General features: G+C 37.7%; 3 protein-coding genes and 1 long non-coding RNA gene across 4 annotated transcripts; 2 read left to right on the plus strand and 2 right to left on the minus strand.

Annotated features, from left to right (window-relative positions):
• Positions 1-213: 213 nt before the first annotated feature.
• Positions 214-1,369, plus strand: cdkn2a/b (cyclin-dependent kinase inhibitor 2A/B (p15, inhibits CDK4); the record flags this gene model as incomplete). The annotated part of the gene is made up of 2 exons (XM_079462720.1): positions 214-336; positions 1,118-1,369. The coding sequence occupies 2 exons, from the start codon at positions 214-216 to the stop codon at positions 1,367-1,369; spliced, it is 375 nt and encodes a 124-aa protein (XP_079318846.1).
• Positions 1,370-1,519: 150 nt separating this feature from the next.
• Positions 1,520-15,375, minus strand: mtap (methylthioadenosine phosphorylase). The gene is made up of 8 exons (XM_079463304.1): positions 15,261-15,375; positions 11,410-11,496; positions 11,211-11,269; positions 10,916-11,083; positions 6,152-6,254; positions 5,810-6,049; positions 2,519-2,641; positions 1,520-2,318 (listed from the first exon to the last, which is right to left on the minus strand). The coding sequence occupies exons 1-8, from the start codon at positions 15,282-15,284 to the stop codon at positions 2,280-2,282; spliced, it is 843 nt and encodes a 280-aa protein (XP_079319430.1). The 5' UTR covers positions 15,285-15,375; the 3' UTR covers positions 1,520-2,279.
• LOC306897590 lies at positions 12,518-14,675 on the plus strand. The gene is made up of 7 exons (XR_013787022.1): positions 12,518-12,661; positions 13,185-13,229; positions 13,322-13,396; positions 13,478-13,548; positions 13,633-13,716; positions 13,867-14,084; positions 14,208-14,675. It is a non-coding gene; the product is annotated as an uncharacterized lncRNA (long non-coding RNA).
• Positions 15,376-16,041: 666 nt separating the features above from the next.
• On the minus strand, positions 16,042-19,402 carry toporsa (topoisomerase I binding, arginine/serine-rich a). Its single transcript, XM_079463303.1, has 2 exons — positions 19,082-19,402; positions 16,042-18,786 (listed from the first exon to the last, which is right to left on the minus strand). The coding sequence occupies exon 2, from the start codon at positions 18,781-18,783 to the stop codon at positions 16,489-16,491; it is 2,295 nt and encodes a 764-aa protein (XP_079319429.1). The 5' UTR covers positions 18,784-18,786; positions 19,082-19,402; the 3' UTR covers positions 16,042-16,488.
• Between the last annotated feature and the right edge of the window lie 491 nt (positions 19,403-19,893).

Raw genomic sequence — 19,893 nt, forward strand, 5'->3', positions numbered from 1 at the left:
ATGTCTCCCTACGTCTAATAATGATCATACGCAACACATTCTACAGCAGCCGATTCAACTCTGTCACACACTGCAAAGGAATATTTCAGGTCGGGTGACATTGAACATTTAAATGCGTGAACGATTAAATATGTATAACTATTTTAATTGTTGCCGTATGCTTTACCTGTAGAAGTGGGATCCTTCAGTCAGTGCTTGACAGTGATACTAACGATGCCTGACGCGGATGAACTGACCAAGGATGCCGCCACAGGAAACACTGTCGGTGTCCAGTTTCTACTTTCTGAAGGAGTGAATGTGAACAGCGTTAACAGTTTTGGAAGAACGGCTATACAGGTAGGCCTGCGTTTGAAGACATTTCGACAGGTTTAAAAGAAACATTTAATTATATAATATTAATAATAATAATAACAATAATAGGTAGCCTAGTTTGGGGATACGTTTAAACAAACAAGGCTGAAAGTCGTAATGACGTTATTTATATGACGGTAAACAAATGTGGTTTATTCATTTTAAGCAATTCAATATTGTATTTACGTTTTAATGTTATTTACTTGAATTTAACACATAACATAACACAATAGTAGGAATAGTTTACATTTATCATTACTTTTAATAACAGTGCCTTTGCAGTTGTGTCTAACCGTATTCGTTTTGATGTGTGAAAACGGATTCTTTTCCGAATTTTCAGTTTGCTTAGGCCTAAATGTACTTAAATATAGCTTACAAAAAATAATTTCTTTAGTAAAAAAGTGGCATTAAGATTATTTTCTGCAGATTAAGTTGACGATGATAAGCATTTTGTAATCGAACGCATTTATTAAAATACAATATTTACAATTTAAAAGATTGTTTTAATTATTTACATTTTCAAATACATTTTTATTAAATTGTGTTTAAAATTTAAAGTGTGATCAATTATTTTTAGAACTATCAAAAGGTTTAACATGTTAAGTGTTAGTCCCTGCCTTTTTTTTACTTCAAAGCCTTCAAAGAAAAAGACAATTTAAATTAGCCTACTTTTTAAAATATGTAATTTAAAGTAGAAATTGCGTGTTTCTTCGTGAATCGTTTTTACACCAAACGGTTTGATGACGAGCGTTTGTATCATCCACAGGTGATGATGATGGGTAACGCAGCTTTGGCGCACCTGTTGCTTAAACATGGTGCGGATCCTAATGTACCTGATCCCGGAACGGGCAGCACACCTCTACACGACGCTGCCAGAACTGGATTCATGGACACTCTGAAGCTTTTAATTGACTTTCACGCTGATCCAAAGGTAACAGACAACAACAATTTACGACCTGTGGATGTGGCACGACAGGCTGGAAACTTGGACGTCGTCGAATTTCTCAATAGTTTATAAAAACAATCATTTATTTATCTTCTATCAACACGCATATTATATAATCCAACATTTTATTTGGTTCACTTATATTGCACATTGATATTTAGTATCGCACAATTATCTTTTATAGTCTTCTTTGTATAAGAATGTCTATCAAACGATTAGCTTGTAGTTTGTATGCTTTATTTGAGTTTTTCTGCAAAATATGTATTCTTGGTTGATGCAATTTCAACGTCAGAAACGCAGTCAAATCGATTGCGGTTTCGTGACTTTGCTCAGTAATCTTTTATCAATTTATTTCGGTAAGTGGCTTTTTTAGATTGCATTATACGATATTTTCGTTAAATCTGTAATCATGGTCAAAACATGCCCATAAAACAAAGTTTAATGCATTCAGAAACTACTGTTTATCGAAAACACCTCTTTTTAATCGCTTTAGTTATTTTAAAATCAAAAGTCGTTAGATGGCACCAAGCGACTTTATTCAGTAAAAAAAACTAAGAAATGTAACTAGAAATTCAGAAAATGTCAGCTCTTTTGCATAAAAAAATATTCTGTGTTGTTATTCCGGAACCACTGCTTGCTTTAATAAGATTATAATCCCACACAAACTGCATTCGGAAAAACCACAGTAATTTATTGTAATAAGATAATTACATTTAGCTTTGCATCTACCCAAAAATACAAGGTATTTCCAATGCATTAAAATAATGTAACGTAATGTAAAAATGTGATATCAAAAGTTCTGACCATGCTCTCTAAAATGCTTTCATACATGCATATGACTTTATTTTTACCAACTCTAATTCGTGCACATATTTGATGACAAACAAACCACACAGCCTTCAGTAAATTTTGGCTATAAGTGGAATGAGTGTCATACCAACATGAACATCACAACTTGGTGTCTCCTTGATGGCAATGTGCCTTAATGTTTGGGCAACATTACTGAAGACTGTGACATCAACTGCAAAAATAGAAAAAAATGACATGAGATGACAGAAAGTTTCAATACAGTATGGATGTCAGACACTCTGGAAAACGTGTTATCTGAATAAGTTATTATTGTAAATAAAATGTTCTCCCTTTTAATTAAATGATTGCAACCTTCATGTTTTTTTAAATACAATATAATATACTTTTAAATAATTTAACTTGTAAACTCACTTTGTGTGTGTTTATTGTGCTTTCCCAGTCCATCTGGTAGATCTGTGGTATAGCAGTGAGCAGAATGCTGCTAGCTTTATTTGCATTCTCTTTCATGGTTTTCAGAACATTGTCCACACACACCTAAAGAATGAAAAAAAAGTCACAACATAATGAATAATTGCAATTTTGTAATTTAGATTTGTTTTTGGATAACTAGTGTTAAATTAATTGTATGAATGCCAAACAGATAGATATAGATTGTAAATGTACATACAAAAACAATGGATTAGGTTTATTATTTAGATATATAGATGATAATATTTCACATAACGCTTACATTTGCCTGTGATCACTAAGATTAGGGTGCCATATAATCTACCATATAAAACAAGTTAAAACTAAAGCTGGAAAATATTTCATGGTCAAGGAACATATGCCTGACATATACTGCTTTTAGATAATTATATATTATAATGTTATTAGTTAACTGACTAAATCAAGTCACTAACAAAAACTAAATACTAGGTTTCAATAACAGTGGTTTTGGCTTTAGCAATTTAATATTAACATGGCTGATCTCCGTACTTGAAGGCAGTGAAGGAGTGACTAATGCTTTGGCACTGTGCTGTGTATGACTGTGTGCATGAGTCAGAGAAAATGTGAATACAGTATAGAGACAGAGGGATGTGGTGTAGCGGGGGAGTTCATACTGGAGGTCAGTGGCCGGAACTCGGAAGGAGAACTCTGAATTGCAAGGGGAAGTAAACATTGATTCAAACTACCAGCCTAACCGGTCGTCCTGTTATCGGAAGCAATAATCTGTAGACAGCGTTTGTTGACTTTATTTTGGAAGAAATATTTGAAGATATTCCTTAAGTGAAATATCTTAAACAATCAAGGTTGCAAAAAACCTTTGCTTTTTATTCCATACTTTCTGTAAAATCTCACTACAGTTTCAAAGTATAAAATTCTTAATCTAGCTGCGTTTCTTTTGTAAGACATTTTCTAACAAATGTAGAAACTGCTGTATCATGCTAAAGCACTCGATTTCCATTGTAAAAAAAGCAGTAGACAAGTGCCGGATAAATGTTACACAAGTGAATTATTTCTGATGTCCATGTAAATTTACTTAACACCCCCCAATTCTTTCTTTGTATCTTTTAAACTGCTCCATTCTTGCATTTTGTGTCTGTTTAACTGTCTAAATCTTTTTATACTGCCAGAATTATATAGATTATACAGATTTAACCATGCCGCACATTATTGATATCCTTCCGGTTTTCTAAAAATAGTGTAGAAAACCTCACAAGTGAAACTATAAAAGAGAAAAAGACAGCATGCATGTCTTGTTTTCTCTTGTAGTTCTGAGATATTTTGTGTATTTAGAATCAATATGATTCAGATGTTTTCTCCTAAAATCTCATGTGCAGCTCAGCGAGAAAATGCTGTGAACTCTGTTGACTTATAAACACACAAACACACATCATCATATTATGTGATTAAAAAGAACAGAATTTTAAATGATCTTAAATGCACTTAACTTTACATTTAGCATCAAAATCATTTCCAGACTTTGGAAGCTAATTGTTCTTATCTTTGAAAGGTGTGTAAATTAAATTAATAATTATGTATTACGTGAAGTCATGAACGCACATCGCAGAACAAATAAGGCGAGAACTTGTGTTTATAAAGCATATGCATTTTTTTTCTTTGAAAATGACTGATCGTTTCGCTAGATAAGACTAGGTCTTCGTATTCATCGTATATGTAATATGTTTGTATCTTAATGTAATGCACAATAATAATAAAAAATTATACAAACGTATCAAAGAATGATTTTGTGATCTTTTGTAATAGCTGTGTATGATACTTTCTGTCGTCCTTAGGTGAATAAAGACAGATCTCAACCTCATATAGTCAAATATGCTCAAGATGCTGTGAAAGTGTTGTGAAATCTATTCAGATTTTAAAAGTCATGTAGTGCATTTCATACGTTACCTCTAAATGAATTAGAGCTGTGTAGCTACAGACTAAATTTCACAGTTTAAAGGGATATTTTAGGCAAGAAACAACATTTCCCATGGTCTCCTTGTCTTCTGAGACGAATCGATGCGTTTGTTTAAGAGAAATATCCACATTGACAATTGTTTTTATGACAATGTCTGGCTTCCGTTAACCCACTACTCCGCGTGAACCAGAGGCTTAAGTTAACAGTGTATTTTTCGTTTTGTTCCAATAGGAAACAGTATCCACTGTGCAGGAGCTTTCGTCACCCACACCTAGACATTAACAGTAAAAACTTAGTCAATATGGATATTTCTCTTAAACAAATGCATCACTTTGCTTCAGAAGAGTTTTATTAAGACCACTGAGCCGTGTCGAGCCGTTCTTTGATCAATGTATTCACTTTTTGGAGCTTCAAAAAAATGGACACAACTACGAACGTCCAATCAGCAAAGAGGGGAAAGCAGAATTTCATTTGTGAATGCATTCCGGTCACCGATTTCCGGAGGTTTCAACAGGAGATGGATGAGAAAATCCTGGCCAGAACGGGAGTGTTGAAAGGTATGATTATAATCGTTGTTGCTTTTCCACGCCTGAGTCAAGGGTTCCAAAGATGATGCCGTGATAACTTCTGGACAGGTAGGTACATATGATTCAATTTTAATTGGTTTTGATTATGTTGCTAGACCTTTATGCATTACATTGTTACCCACCGTCTAAGGGGAACTATGCTGCATCTAATCCTGTTTTTAAGATGTTATTAACTTTAGCTGTTTTCGCTATTGTACCAACATTATTTACTCTGTACTGTAACATGTTCTCATTGGGGAATGAGACATGATTTTATCGGAATGGATCAAAGAGCTTCTGGTGGGTTTGCGTTCATATGTTTTGGAGGAGGCATGGCTTTGGACGGCGATTCGCATGGAGAGTTGGATCATGATTTCAGTGCTTGCAGGCTAAAGTTAGCACCTAACCAAAGCACCCATTCTGCCTTTAATACTTTAATACTAACTCTCTGATACTTGTCTTCTCCACTCTTTATCTACATCCATTATATAGACATATTTGACTAATATCTCAGCTGACTCGGACCAACACTTTGTAGTATGCCTAAAATCTTTGTCTAGTTTTTATTGCATATAAGTCCTGCTAGGAATAGTTTTCTAGTTATAATTATCTTAGCTATATAATTGTACCACAATATATTTATGGAAGCAACATCATGTATGCACTGACGTGTACCCCAATTGAACTACAACAAGAGGTAAACTCACACACAAACAAACCAACACATCTGCTTACCGCCTCTTCGTGCTCTTTCCAGCAGTCATAATCAGTTGCCATTGCTATACTAGCATAGCACAGGCCAGTCTCCTTGGCAAGAACCACTTCCGGTACGGTTGTCATGTTAATGACATCAGCACCCCATTGTCTAAACATAAGGCTCTCTGCCCGAGAGGAGAAACGTGGCCCTTCTATGGTCACCATTGTCCCTCGAGGGTGACACTTTACACCTAGTCCTTGGGCGACCTCTAGTAGCACCTAAAGACATATTTTACATTTAACATACTTTGATAAATTTAAATAAGTTATGATAAGTAATAATAATAATAATTATAAAGCCCCAATAGTTTTTACACTCACCTTTCTAGTTTTACTGCAGAAGGGTTCAGCCATAGGGATGTGACATACACCTGGGGGGCTGGTGGGCTGCCCATCATAAAATGTCTGTGCACGTTTAGTTGTTCTTGAATTTAAGATGGTGGCATGTAAAGTATGAAGAGAAAGAAACAAAGAGTAAAAAACTAGGATGTGTTACTGTTCAGGGTATTCACAGTAACAAATAAAAGCAATCTGACAGACTTTTTCTCCAAAACGAATCAAATATACATAGCATAGTGTACTCGTCATCATCCTTTTCATCTTTATTGTAACAGGGACAATAGATAGAGACAGGAAATAATGGGGAGGAGAGAGGGCTGCAGGACCAGGAAAGGACTAAGAGCCAGGACGTCAAATGGGTGATTCTCACAAAAACTTAAAAAAAATTAAAACTTCCTGTAAGATAATGAAAATCGATATTGTAACAGAAAAATTAATTTGTTACTTAAAGAAATATAAAGATGTATTTTAGTCGTTAGTTGAAAGGTACTGCAGATCTGTTACTGCAAAGATCAAGCTTAATGCAAAGATCTGTGTGTCTTTAAAAATGTAATAGATGATGATTTATCAGTCATGGACACTTCCTTCCGCTATTTCTCAATTTTGATAACAGCTGACATTGTTGTTTCTTTCTTTTGTTGTCAGTGAGTCCACCTAGTAGAGCATATTTTACTTAAAAAATGTTGTGTTTTATTTTAGTTTTGTTATACACTCAGACACAGCCGGATGCATTACAGAAATGAGATTTTCAGCTGAAAATGCAATAAACAACAAAAAGAATACACTCCTATGTAAAATTTATTCTAGAAAACAATTATATTTATTATAATCATTTTTTGTAATACTGGCTATAGAAGACAGAAAACTGGCCATGCTTGCCCCTGCTCTAGTGTGTAACGGAGGCCAGCTAGTGAAGAGCTGTGCAGTGTGTAAGCCTCACTCCCCGACCAACAGAGACGCTCTACTGACATACGCTATAGGGACTGCGGTCTTTAGCCTCCTCGTTAAAGCGCCCGTCTCTCATTCTGACCGACATCTGTTTGAAGCCCGCGCAGGACGGGGCGAGTGGGACCTTTTAAATGTGCACCCAATCACAATGGGAAATCCTAAAGGGTATTTCAATTATTAGAGGTGGCAGCAAGACCACATTTATTTAATCAGCCTAATTCAGAAAGACGTTCACCATTCACCTGTAATCCTATGAAACTCCTCTTTGAGGGCTCTCACAGGAAACTTAACACAAATGTATAAAAAGTGCTTGAGAGCGATATAGAAAGCTTCCATTAGCAAAGAAACGTAAGGCCATACAGAGAATCTGCTCAGATGTAAGAGCGCGGCCCCGACGAGTGATGAAGCAGATTGTGAATATATTTAATGGACTGTAAAGAAAAACGGTCTCGCTCAAATAAAACATCCTCCGGATATGAAAAAACATCCAAACGGGACTTCACCATATATTCTCTCCCGAAGTAAATTTAACTCTCTCTGAATGAATGCAGCTTCCTCATTTACGGGTTCCTGAATAAACGGACATGCCATTTTAATGTCTGTGTTACGAACTTGTGTGCGATTAAGGAAAACGAATGAAAAAACAAACGGCAAGTTCAACACCGCTCGCGCTTCGAAAAGGGGCGGAGATTGTAACAAACCTCAGGTTAGTGGAATAAAACCTGCTCCCGATCAGGTTTGGTTCACAGAGTAGGTTACTATGGTTACTCACTCTAAGTATAAGATACCTTGATTTCTGAAACGGGCTTGACTTATCACGGGTTTGATATACCTCGCGTTCTGAAACTGAAAACCCAGAGTATCCCGTTTTCTGGGGTTAACTTACTCTGAGTTTGCACTTACCCTGCTTTCTGAAACGGGTCCCAGATTGTGAAATACTCAGACCGGCGTGTCTGGCACCAACAACCATGCCACGCTCAAAATTGCTTAAATCACCTTTCTTTCCCATTATGACATTCAGTTTGGAGCCCTTCTAACATTGTTATTTACTTTCCTGCAACAAAAAATTTTTGAATGGCAAAAAAAATCATCTGAGATGAAGAAACACTATTAGTATAAATGTACACCGGGTCTGAAGTTTCACATTGACATGAACGCATTTTATCCATTGACACTTATCCAGAGCGACTGAACACTCAATCTATTACCAGTGGTGTAACAACACAACCCATATCTTGATACAAAAAAAATGTAAACATGTATCTAACAGTTACGGCGATTTCTTTTTGATGACATTAAATCCCATTGGTTGTGCTGTCAACATAGTTTTTGTTTTACTGTTTTGTTTATTTAATTTTGTGCTTTCACTACACTGTAAGACTTTGCTGTAATTTATATAATATATGTAATTATATATATAATAAAGTTGCTTACTACAAAATGCCCAGTAAAATACTGTACTTATTTTACTGTTAATTACTTTAATATGCATTGCATTATGGGTATTTTTGATTATTGAGTATTGTCATTTAGATGACAGTAGGAACGTAGATTGACCGGTAAATCGAGAGCTTTGCCTTGTGGCTCAGCTCTTTCTTCACCACAACAGACCGGTACATTGACCGCATTACTGCAGAAGCTGCACCGATCCGTCTGTCAATCTCCCGTTCCATCCTTCCCTCACTCGTGAACAAGACCCCAAGATACTTAAACTCCTCCACTTGAGGCAGGAACTCTCCACCAACCTGAAGTGGGCAAGCCACAACAGCAGTAGTGCTACTGTATTTGAAGAGTTTCTTTTATCACTGAAGATACAAAAAAAAGATATATTTTGCATATAGAAAGATTTTAAGTGTAATTGTTTAAGAAACAGGAAAATGATAACTAAAGCATGCGAGCCTAAAGCCAAATTTGAACTGACTACTGCGACAGTGTATTTTAGTGTAAAAACCACGGAGCTGCCGATCCTGGCCAGTGGTATTCAGGAGGTAAGATCTGCTAAAAACGTGTTTTCTGTAAAGTACCTAACAAAACCTTGATAAGTCCATGGTCATTAGTTTCGCTTAGTTAAATTATCAAATAAATATTAACGTTGAGCTGAGGATAAATTTCCAAAGTTTAACTTGCACTGCTAAATAAAGGCAAATAATCATCTGATGAGTAAGATCCAAAACTGGACTTCAGTGGGGCAATCCCCAACAATAGTTCTAATGTTAAAAAAAAGTCACATTTTAACTATGTGATTTTGTGCCCAAAGACTTCTAAGCCCTGGTCCTGCTCTGTGACATGGACTGTGAAAGTAGAGGAATATACAACTACCAGGTTGCCATGATTGCCATTCTTCTGTTGATGAGGTTGCCTACGTCTAGATGATACAAATCCTAATTTTGACAGTTGTAATATCAGTTTCTCTTCAATAGAAATGATTTGCAATATCTGAGGCTTTACTTTTTGGGTTTGCAGCCAACATCCACCAAGATGCCCGAGGTGACACAATCTCATGCTAGGTAGGAAAATTAGATTATTGTGATAGTATGTTGTTATATTATATTAAATGCCATAAATTAGCTGATGTTTTGATTTCATGGTGTATTTTGATTTCAGGTTGGTCAGCACTGAGGGCTTAGGTCTACTATGAAGCTATCCATCTATGTCTTCGTCAGTGCTTTTCATCTGGAGAATCAGTATGTGGGTGATGGTACAGAGGTGAGTAATTCAATACTTAAGCTATTTTATAGTTAGCTTAAGTATTGAATTGAATGTGGTGGTCACATTGTTGGGAAACCGTGGTACAGTCTGTTTATGGGTAGATGGCAAATGAATATGCAAATCTGTCCTATGGTGTGATGTAAAAAATTGGAGGCCTCCAACCCAGAGACAGCCACACCCTTCACCTCCAGACGTGTGGCCCGGCTAAAGAAGAAGCAACGGATGGGAGCGCAGGGTCAAGCCCAGCCGGTGCTGCAGCCAATGTCCAGACCGGCCCAGTCGCAGGGGGCTTCTGTCATGATTCTGCCTTCTCTTGTCCTGATTTTCTGGTCTAGTGGCAGAATCATGACAGACCCACGTGTTTATATGCGTATTATTGTCAATCAGGACATAATATGCGTTCTCTCCACTCTCGTCATTGGCCCCACCCCTCTCGTTCCTAGTATTGCTTTCCACCGGTGTCTCATTTCCCACACTTGCCCATTGTTATCTCCTTTATTAGTTTCCCTATTTAATGCCCTATTGTCTTGTGCTCCTTCGTTGTTCAAAGTACCCTTGTTCATGTTCCAGTTACCGTGGTTGAGTATATTCAAATACCTTGTTTGTTGTTCTCTTTTGGTTATTTTTGCCCCCCTTGTGGGAAGTGTTTGTTTTTAGTTTTGGTATTTAGTCCTGTCAGCGTTTTCCCCATCGTGGGTGTTTGTTTTGTATTTGTAATTAAAGTTTTTGTTTACTCATTCATCCCCGCTGCCTGGGCATGGGTTCTTCCACCACGTTCACAACACTTTGTGCCTGTAGGCTCATTTACATCATCCTGGTGTGTTTTGTTATAATAGATTTTAACCAAAATATTGTCTGAATTTACAGTGTTCAACCTATTGTTAGATTATTCTTACAGATACTGTTATATTGTTATGATTTCATAGTGAAATAGTGCTGCCAGTGAATTACCGCAAAAACACAACATAAAGTCTAACAGTGTACTTTAAGATATTAATAGATCAACAATTCCTCCCAACAATAATAAAGCTTTAATTCTTTAAGGTGAGCTTAACAAAATGGAAGTATGAAAAAGAGAGAAAGACTAACCTATCAATGAACTGATCGATCAAGACAATGTCTCCAGGCTGGATGTCCTCTCTAAGAGAACCACAGGCTGTGGTGGCCAACAAGTGTGTGCAGCCCTCTTCCTTCAATGCCCAAATATTAGCCTGGTAATTTACATTTGAGGGCATGACGGTGTGTTGTCTCCCGTGCCTAAGGGAAAGAAAAAGATTGAAAACGATCAAACTAACAGACATTTTACATTCAATGCATTTTGACTGCAATGGACCAAATACACTGTGAATGTAAATACATTTTGTATACCCATAAGTGTAGCTACCTTGCAAGAAGTACGCAATCAACGTTTTTTATTTTGCCCAAAATCAGCGCATCAGATGGCTATATAAAAAGAGAGAGAACACAACGATTGACAGAAGTGTATATATCAATTCTTAATACTGCTTGTTTCTATATGTGCTCTTAATTAATATGCATGCTTGAAAGTGCAGCAGATGCTTACTCATTGTTGAACCACTCACCTTTCCAAACGGTGTGACTACATACCGTTCTGTTCTTCCCTCCAGTATATCTGGGTCATCCAAACCAGAACCACCAATAATTCCAATCTGTAAGAATATGAAAATCAGAATAAACTGAATTATTGAACAAAACATTATACTTGCAATGGTTCATCTTGTTGTAGACTTTTTGTTCAGTGTTCAATCATGTTTACATATTTTAAAAAATTAAACAGTTTATGTACTTGTCAATTAAAACGCATAACGGAGAACAAGTGCCGCTTATATGGCCCTATGAATCTACCCTCTACTAATTCCAGTCAATACCCGCCATACTGAAATTGGAAGTCATTGGAATAAATTAATTTACATAATTATTTTATATTTACAAACGCCTTTACTATGGCAAAAAAACGATGATGGACTCTTACCCAGCTAGCAAAAAATATCGGCAAGACTTCTTTTTGCCGCCAGCCCTAAGCTGTCGGCTATAGGTGCGTCTCGCTGGCGGGGATGAAACGTTTGCCGCCGAATACGTCACTCCCATTTCTTGCGAGATGCCGCCGGCATGCAGCCGGCGGCCCGACTGCTTCATTTTCTCTGGCGGTTGCCTCCGTCGATTGGACTGCGGCGGGCTGGCGGCAAGCCGCTTTGAAATTTTCTCTAAATCGACCATGTGCAGGAGTTAGAGTAAAACTGACAGCATTTTAACTACCTTTCACACTTAAAGTGGTTATAAAATCATAATAGCCTAGATGTTAATTATATCCAACAGGCTATAGTTGTTTTGCTCCAAAGTCAGTAGGGTTTATAACAGATTCTTGACCATGATTCCATTAAAGTAAGGTTTGGAAAATGACATTTAAATTACTTTGAAACTCTGAAGCGAGTACAGTAATATATGTAAAATATATCGAATTATTTTATGCACTTAGGTGAACATTTTTACATTTCTTTGATTTATGCACTGACTGGAAATGTCGTTTATGTCTCATTTTTTCCCACCTCGATTTTTAATGTATTTGACCTTTAACAAGTGTAAGGGATTAATTTGCAATTGCGACCTGTACAAATTAATTGTTAAGAAGGTTAAAGCACATAAAACGAAGTACCTCCACCGGTCGAAAGGGGCAGCAGACGAAGTTACCGGTAACATTTCTCTGTCTGTGTTGCTTGTGTGCAAATCCTGGAAGATCACTCGTCACACGTTTTTGTTTGAAAAGAGGATCAAGATACAGATTTCAGATAATAGTCATCGACTACGATCGTTTAAGTAAGTACATGTTCATTTTGTACGTTGTTTTTGTTTATCTTTATAAAATCTCTAGTCATCTTTGTTCTTGCCTAACTAGTCGAGCTAAATTAGCGTTGTTTATAAAGTTGTCGCTATAACTATTAACTTTCTGAAATAGCTACTTGGTTTCTTCCAGGCGTTGAGTTTTTTTTCTGTTACAAAAGTAACGATGTCTATATTATTTTGTTTGTATGAACAAGTATGCTTTTAATCCACTAGCTAAAGTTGCTAGCAAGTGTTAGCTAACACATGCGGTTTTGCCTTTGTTACAGTACACATTGAGGTTTAGCAATGTTGTTAGTAAGAATACGTTTGCTGTATGCTGTTATTCCAGTAGCTAATGTGTCTAGCAACTGTGTGCGCTCACACGTGCTGTTTTGCCTTTGTTACAGTACACACTGAGGTTAAGCAATGTTGTTAGTAAAACTTAATTTGCTGTATGCTGCAAATCCTGTAGCTAAAATGGCATTAACAATGTGGTTTTGTTCACGGTTTCTTTCAGATAACTTGACCAGAGCATAACCTGTTATGGGTGAAAACGCTGGAGGTATGTAATACCTTGTGCTAAACTTAAGTCCAATTCATTAAATGTATGCTATAACTTCAAACATATTTTTACATGTCAATGATTATCAATAGGAGAAAGTCGTCGCTCTGTTATAGGCCCCTTTCGCCTGGCATCTCGTGTACAGCATGAAGTTTTCAGCTACGAAGGTATATTGTAGGCCTCTGTCTTAGTGTGCATATTAAAAATAGTGCCTTAAGTTGTTGTTTAAAAAAAAAATATATGTGTAGATTTTCACAGACTAAAGAATGAGAACCAAGCCCTGAGGGAGGAGAACCAAGCCCGGGGGATGCACAAGCAGGTGAGAACATGCACTCTTTCTTAAATGTAACTTTTTTTGTCTGTGATGTAGGTCCAAAATTGTCATATGCCTTTCATTTTGTAGCTTCGGATGACAGCGGCTCGCTTCAAGAGCAGGTGAAGCAAGTTGGGACAATGCTGAAGACGTTTGCTAGCACTGGGCAATCAGGTACAACTCGCAAACAACGCCTGTGGTTGTTGATTTAATTCCCATTGGGGCCACCTGTTCATGTCGTAGACCTAGATATAAATGTCATAGTTCAGTAGTTGATGAACCAGGACTGACTACTTTATTATTTTATTCTGGGAACCCCTGTAGGTGCAGATCAGACCCTAATGCTGCGACGTCTTGGAGAGTTTGGTGATGTTGTGCATAGCATGGACAACAAAATGGACACTATGCTGCAACATTTCAGTGCCAATGTGTCTGTTGGAGAGATATCCCTGCCAGGGTGTAACTCCCCCTAGACACCCAGGAAGATTTTGGTGTTGCTTGACAACACTTTGAGGCAGGATAAAGAGCTCCAGGAACGACTGGTAAATTTGCTAATTTCGCTGTAGGTTAATCTAAAAAGTAAAATTAAGATTGTACACTGCCTGTCACATATTTATGTATGAGAAACTTCAGAGAAATTTAATTTGTAACACTTGAATTTTCAGCTTCGGTTTTTGGCAATCAAATGTGGGAGGGACCTAAAGACAACCGTGTGGCGAATGCTTCAGAGTATCTTCTCTAATCACCTTTCCATTAATACAACCTGGACCGGTGTAGAGAATAAAACATGTTTTAGAGACCTGTTCCTGAAGACCATTGTACCTTACTATCCTTTTGTTAGAAATTACTTGTAAATGTGATGTTATACCTCACATTATTTGGTGCCAAATATCCTCATTACTTGAAATAATGTTTACTGGTAGCCTAATTATTTTCATCCCAGAGCTGACCTCTTTAAATTAACAATTATTGTAAGTGTTCTAATTTGACTGTAATGTTTTTTTACCAACATTGTTTTTGTAAACCTGCATGTTCTTTAGTACTTTATTTTATTTTTCAGTTATTTACATTTCAGTGCTCTACACAGTTACTGTACTTTGAAATGTGGAATTAAAACGCCAAATGGGAAATTGACTGGTTTGATGATTCATTCTTTATAAACTGCACGCTAGAAATATATAAGTTTTTTTTTTATATATATATATACACAATAAGCGGCGGCAAAACGCACGAAAATAGCCGACGGGCCGCGGAAGAGCCGCCTGCAATATAACGGCGGTTGGCCCGCGGGCCATCCGCGGAACGAAGGCGGTAGCACGCCGGCTGCCGCTTTTAAATAGCGGCTGCCGCCGGCGGGGCGCCGTCAGACGCGTTTGCATTTACGCCTTTCTGCCGCTTCTACTGCCGCCGGAGGACCGCCGGTGGGCCGCCGACTCATTGCTATCTCTATAGCACCTCTTGAGGTGGAGAACCTGCAGCAATATATCTCTGCATCATGAAACACCGCTTAGCAGTAAGGCACGTGTTTTATATTGAAACAAACAATACGTGCCACAGATTAACACAATAAAATTAGTTGCTTTCCGTAAATTTAAATAAACCGAGATTACTCAGAATCCAAACATTTAGGCTAACATCGTTTTTAAAACCTTGTTTACTGTCGGGATGGTGTCATGTGGCACGACAATCTATTATCTAATCTATAAAATTTAATTTACCTTCATATTACTACTCGATGCCATATTCCTTCACGTGTGACAACACTGACAAGAGTAGCAGAGCACACTAATGGACTGGTCCTTCTTTATTTTCTTTTATGCTGCTTCGAAGAATTAATTGTGCATTACTGCCACCTTCTGTTATACGAAGGCGGTTCAACCGATATATTTTAATGCACTCCTTATATACATGCATTATAAACGTACATATATAGCCCATGAAATTGATATTGATACTTTGAAATGTAGATGAAAATGTTGAAATAAGGTTGTAGAAAACACCATGGAATCTTAAATTACACTATTTAAATAACATTATTTATAAACTCTTAGAGCCATAACACAAAGACATGGCGCACACATTAAGGAAAACTAGGCCTATTGTAGATATTGTGTACAAGTACAATATTGTATGTTATGTTAAAAAGTGAAATGCTTTCCTGTAGCTCAGTGGTAAGAGCATTGCGTTAACAGTTGTGAGTTGGATCCCAGGGGATTGCAGATACCTATGTATAAATCTATAGGATAATGCATTGTAAGTCACTATGGATAAAAACGTCTGCCAAAGCACATCCATACCATAGTACACAAAATTAAAATGGTAGTCAAAGGTGCCCTAGAACAGTTACATTTCCTCAAATCTTCAAAACAAAAGAACAAAAAAATGATACAATTATTTCCCCTGCTATGGTAGTCAATCATGTCCCAGAAATGTCAGTTCCTAACATGTTTTCAAAAATTTAATATGAACTAAGAACAAAGAAATGTATATAGGTTTGGAACAACTTGAGGGTGAGTCAATTATTTTAGAATTTTTCCTTTTTGGGGTGGAGTTACCCTTTAAAATAATTTTATTTGTAGTAAATTGTAGAACCGCAATATTTGTAAGACTGCTGCCAAACATACAAACAAACAAACCATGAATGTGTATACATATTTGTAGAACTGTGTGATCCCTTTCTCTTTATTAGAAGTATAAACTTTGAAAGACTGTGATTATTGCCCTGGCACAGAAAAAAAGTTATACAAAAAACATTTAAAAAAATCATCATACATTGCATGATAGTAGTACAACATTGTACACTACATACCTTTTTGGCCTACTATTTGTATAAGAGAATTTCAGATGTATTTTTTATGAAAATGTATTCATAAAAAATACACTATGCAAACTTTATTAATTTACAAATGCAGTTCATTTTAACATTCAAATTCAATCATATGGCATTTAATCTTTTTGATGGTGATTTCCTGCATCCACATCAGAACTACATTCACTGGCAGCAGTTGCTTCTTGCTCTACGTCTACAGAACTGGTCTTGAGCAGCTGAGTTTCTGTAGCACTGTCAGTAAATATAACAGTAGAACTAACAGGACAAACATTTCTGTCTGAGAGTACAGCAGGGTCAGTGTTACCACCATCACTGTCAGTTGTAATTGTTATTAGGTCTGGGCTATGACTTCCTATTCTCCCTTTACTCTCATGTCTTTTGCTTTTCTTCCTTTGTTTCTTCTTCTTTTTGTGATGTATCCTACTAAGCTCAGATGTATCAGCAGCAGCATCTATACTTGGACTCCTACTTTTCTTCTTGGACTTCTTGTGATGCTTCTTTTCTTTCTTTTTCTTCTTTCTATGATATTCATCTGATTTTTCAGAGCTCCACCTTGAGCGTTCCTCTAGATGCTTTGTTTTGTACTTTCTTTTCCTGCCGTCTTCATCATGATTTGAAGTCAGATGAGAGGAGCTGGAGTTGATTCTAGAATTACTCCTTGAGCGCCTTCTGCCATGACGTTGAGAGTTGCTCCACGAGCGGTCCTTGCTTCGCCTTCTACTCCGTGACCGAGAACAAGAGCGATCGTATCTACTTCTGCAATAGCTGGTGTAAGATGAGTGTGTCTCTGTATAGTATCTCCTTCCACTCTCTCTATGATGGCAATATGAATGCCAAGAAGATGAGGTGCCATGACTGGGATCTTTTTCACGTCTCTTCTCCCGCTTCTCATCTTTATGAGAGCTGTCATGTGTTCTGTTTCTGTGTGCGGATCTTTCTTTAGACAGCTCCCTTTTGTGATGCATTTTGTCAGAGCTATCCTCTTGTCTCGCACGATTAGAGATGTGGGGATGTCTAGTGTCTTCAGGAGAGTAAGAGCCCCTTCTTGAACTGCCTGAGGGTCTCTGGGTGACGGTGGGTGACTCTGAAGTAAAACGAATATGTTGGGCTGGGCGAAGACTTTGTGGTTCTTCATTGACTTCAGGCTCTTCTGAATCAGAGGAAAGCTGAACCAGTTCTGGTGTCCTTTCTGCAACTGGCTTTACATATCTGACGATAACACAGTCTTCATCACTGTCAGAGGAATGGTCCTGACGTGTCACTGCAGCAGCAGACACGACCGCTTCCTCTACACTACTATCAGAGTCTGAATCTCTCACATGTAAAGGAAAAACCTGGGATGGCTCTGAAGAGTAGGACGGTCCAGGGGTCTCATCATCCCATGCCGTCTGGTTTAAGGTGACCCTAGGAGTAGTAAAATCCAGGGATTCAGGCATTAAAGAATCACTCTCATCCTCAGAAATGGCAATTACAGAGGTGTCTGAACTGCTGCTCTCTGTAGAGGGGCCAGGAACGTCATAAACGGCATGCGTGTCATACGCTTCCATGTTGAACGGAGACTGAGCAAAGCTAAGAAACTCATGCAAGAAATGTTCTGTGTGGGAAAGCAAGAAGGGCCTAAGTTCGTGAAGAACGGTGTGATTGTCCATGTTATGTTGAGTGATCAGGGTCATGACGATGTGCTGCAGTATGTTGGCGAAAGAACCATGCGTGCCGTACAGAACTGTGAGCTCCCGTCTCAACCACGGCACAAGCCTGTGGAGACAAGCAGGGTTTTTTCGGAAGAACTCTGCAGAAGTCTCTCTGGTACGGCCACCGTCCCGCACACTTTGGACTCGCGCACCTCTTCTGTATAAAGCCTGTCTGAATTTGACTACTTCCTGTTCGCGAAGACTCCGCACGGACCTGCCCTCACTCTCTGCCCTACGCCTGGCTGCCATCCTCCTCATCATGCGATTGAGATCTCTGTTTTGGTGCTGTGGAAGAAATCCGTTCAGACCCTCGAATAAAATGCCGTGGTCAGGGGGAGGAGATGTTCGCCGTGGTGCTGGTCTATGGTCACCTGTAACTGTGGTGCGATACCTGAATCTTTGCCCTGCAACGTTGCCAAATGAGCCATTTTCGTTGGGTCGCAGGTCAAACCTTTTGTAGTCATTCTCAGCCTTAATGGTGTGATAGATGGATCTGAATGGTTGTTTGCATAAAGGGCATTCTGCTTTGTTCTTCGACCACTCGCGGACACAAAGAAAGCAAAACTTATGCAAGCACACATTGAGGTAAGATATGTTTTTGAATTGATCGAGGCATATAGGACATTTTGATTCTGGAGATGCTTCCTTTGATATTGTGTTTTGTAACAAAACAATAGTTGAATCCTTCAGGAGACCCTCTTTGGTCTCTGTTTGCGCCATAATCTGAAAGAAGCAAACGCGTTGAAGATTTGTGAAAGTCTATTTTGACGGCTTTGCTTAGAAATACTTAAATAAACGAATTGTTTACGGTAGAATTGTTTACACATGAATACATTTATCAATCATATCAATTAATTTGTTTCTTCTTTCTACTGGTAATATCTTAACATTTATTATTTTTCTCAATTCATGTCGGCAATTTCGACAAATTTATTATAAGAGCAAATCAGTTGCGGATGTAAGTTAACGTTAATGTTCTTAATAACAGTAAAAGAGCAGGAAATAGTTTGATACTTACTCGGTCCTTGTTTTGGTGAAATTGAAGTAGTTAGCTGACTCACTTTTCTTAAATCTCCGTTAAGTACAAAAAGTGAAAGAACAGTAAGTATGTATTCCATATGGTACAGAACGTGTTGACCTGGAGTAGTGCAAGTAAAGAAATCGACAACATATGTGATATATATACATATTTAAATGCATTAGACTAGGTGTAAAACGTCAAAAAGTTGTCGGTTGACAGAGGGAAGGGAAATAATGACGGAAGAGCTTTGTTCAGAGACTTTCACCACTTCCGGTTCGATTCAAAATAAAAGCCCATCACCTTAAACTGAACAAGGCTACCCGATCCGTCCCGGAAACACATTTTGTTCCGCGAATGCGGAAACTGACGTCACTTCCGGTCCGAAATAAATCGAAACACACACAGATGTGTTTATTTCAATTAATTTCTACTTAAGGGTTCTACTTAACTGTTCTAGATTGTTTAACACATGTCTGCATTTAAGAAACACGCAGAATAAAGTTATATATGCATTCATACACTAATTGTTGATTAAACAGCGTTAATATAATATTTAATTTATTTTGAAATTATAAAAATATGCATGGAAAATGTATATTACAAACTATAAAAAACATGTCGCCCAGTTACCAAGAGCAAGAGCAATGTTGGCAAGGAGCCAAAATTACAACTGAATTGTATCTGGTTGGGGAAAGACCTTTATAGGAGTCTTCTCAAACACACGTGTCAAACTGATTTATAGGGGGTTACCATTATCACTTGAAACAAATGTCCTTCCCCAGCATGCTTAGCTGGTGAGGCCCCAATGA

This window comes from Barbatula barbatula (assembly GCF_947034865.1).
Source record: "Barbatula barbatula genome assembly, chromosome: 8".
In the NCBI taxonomy this organism is placed as follows: domain Eukaryota; kingdom Metazoa; phylum Chordata; class Actinopteri; order Cypriniformes; family Nemacheilidae; genus Barbatula; species Barbatula barbatula.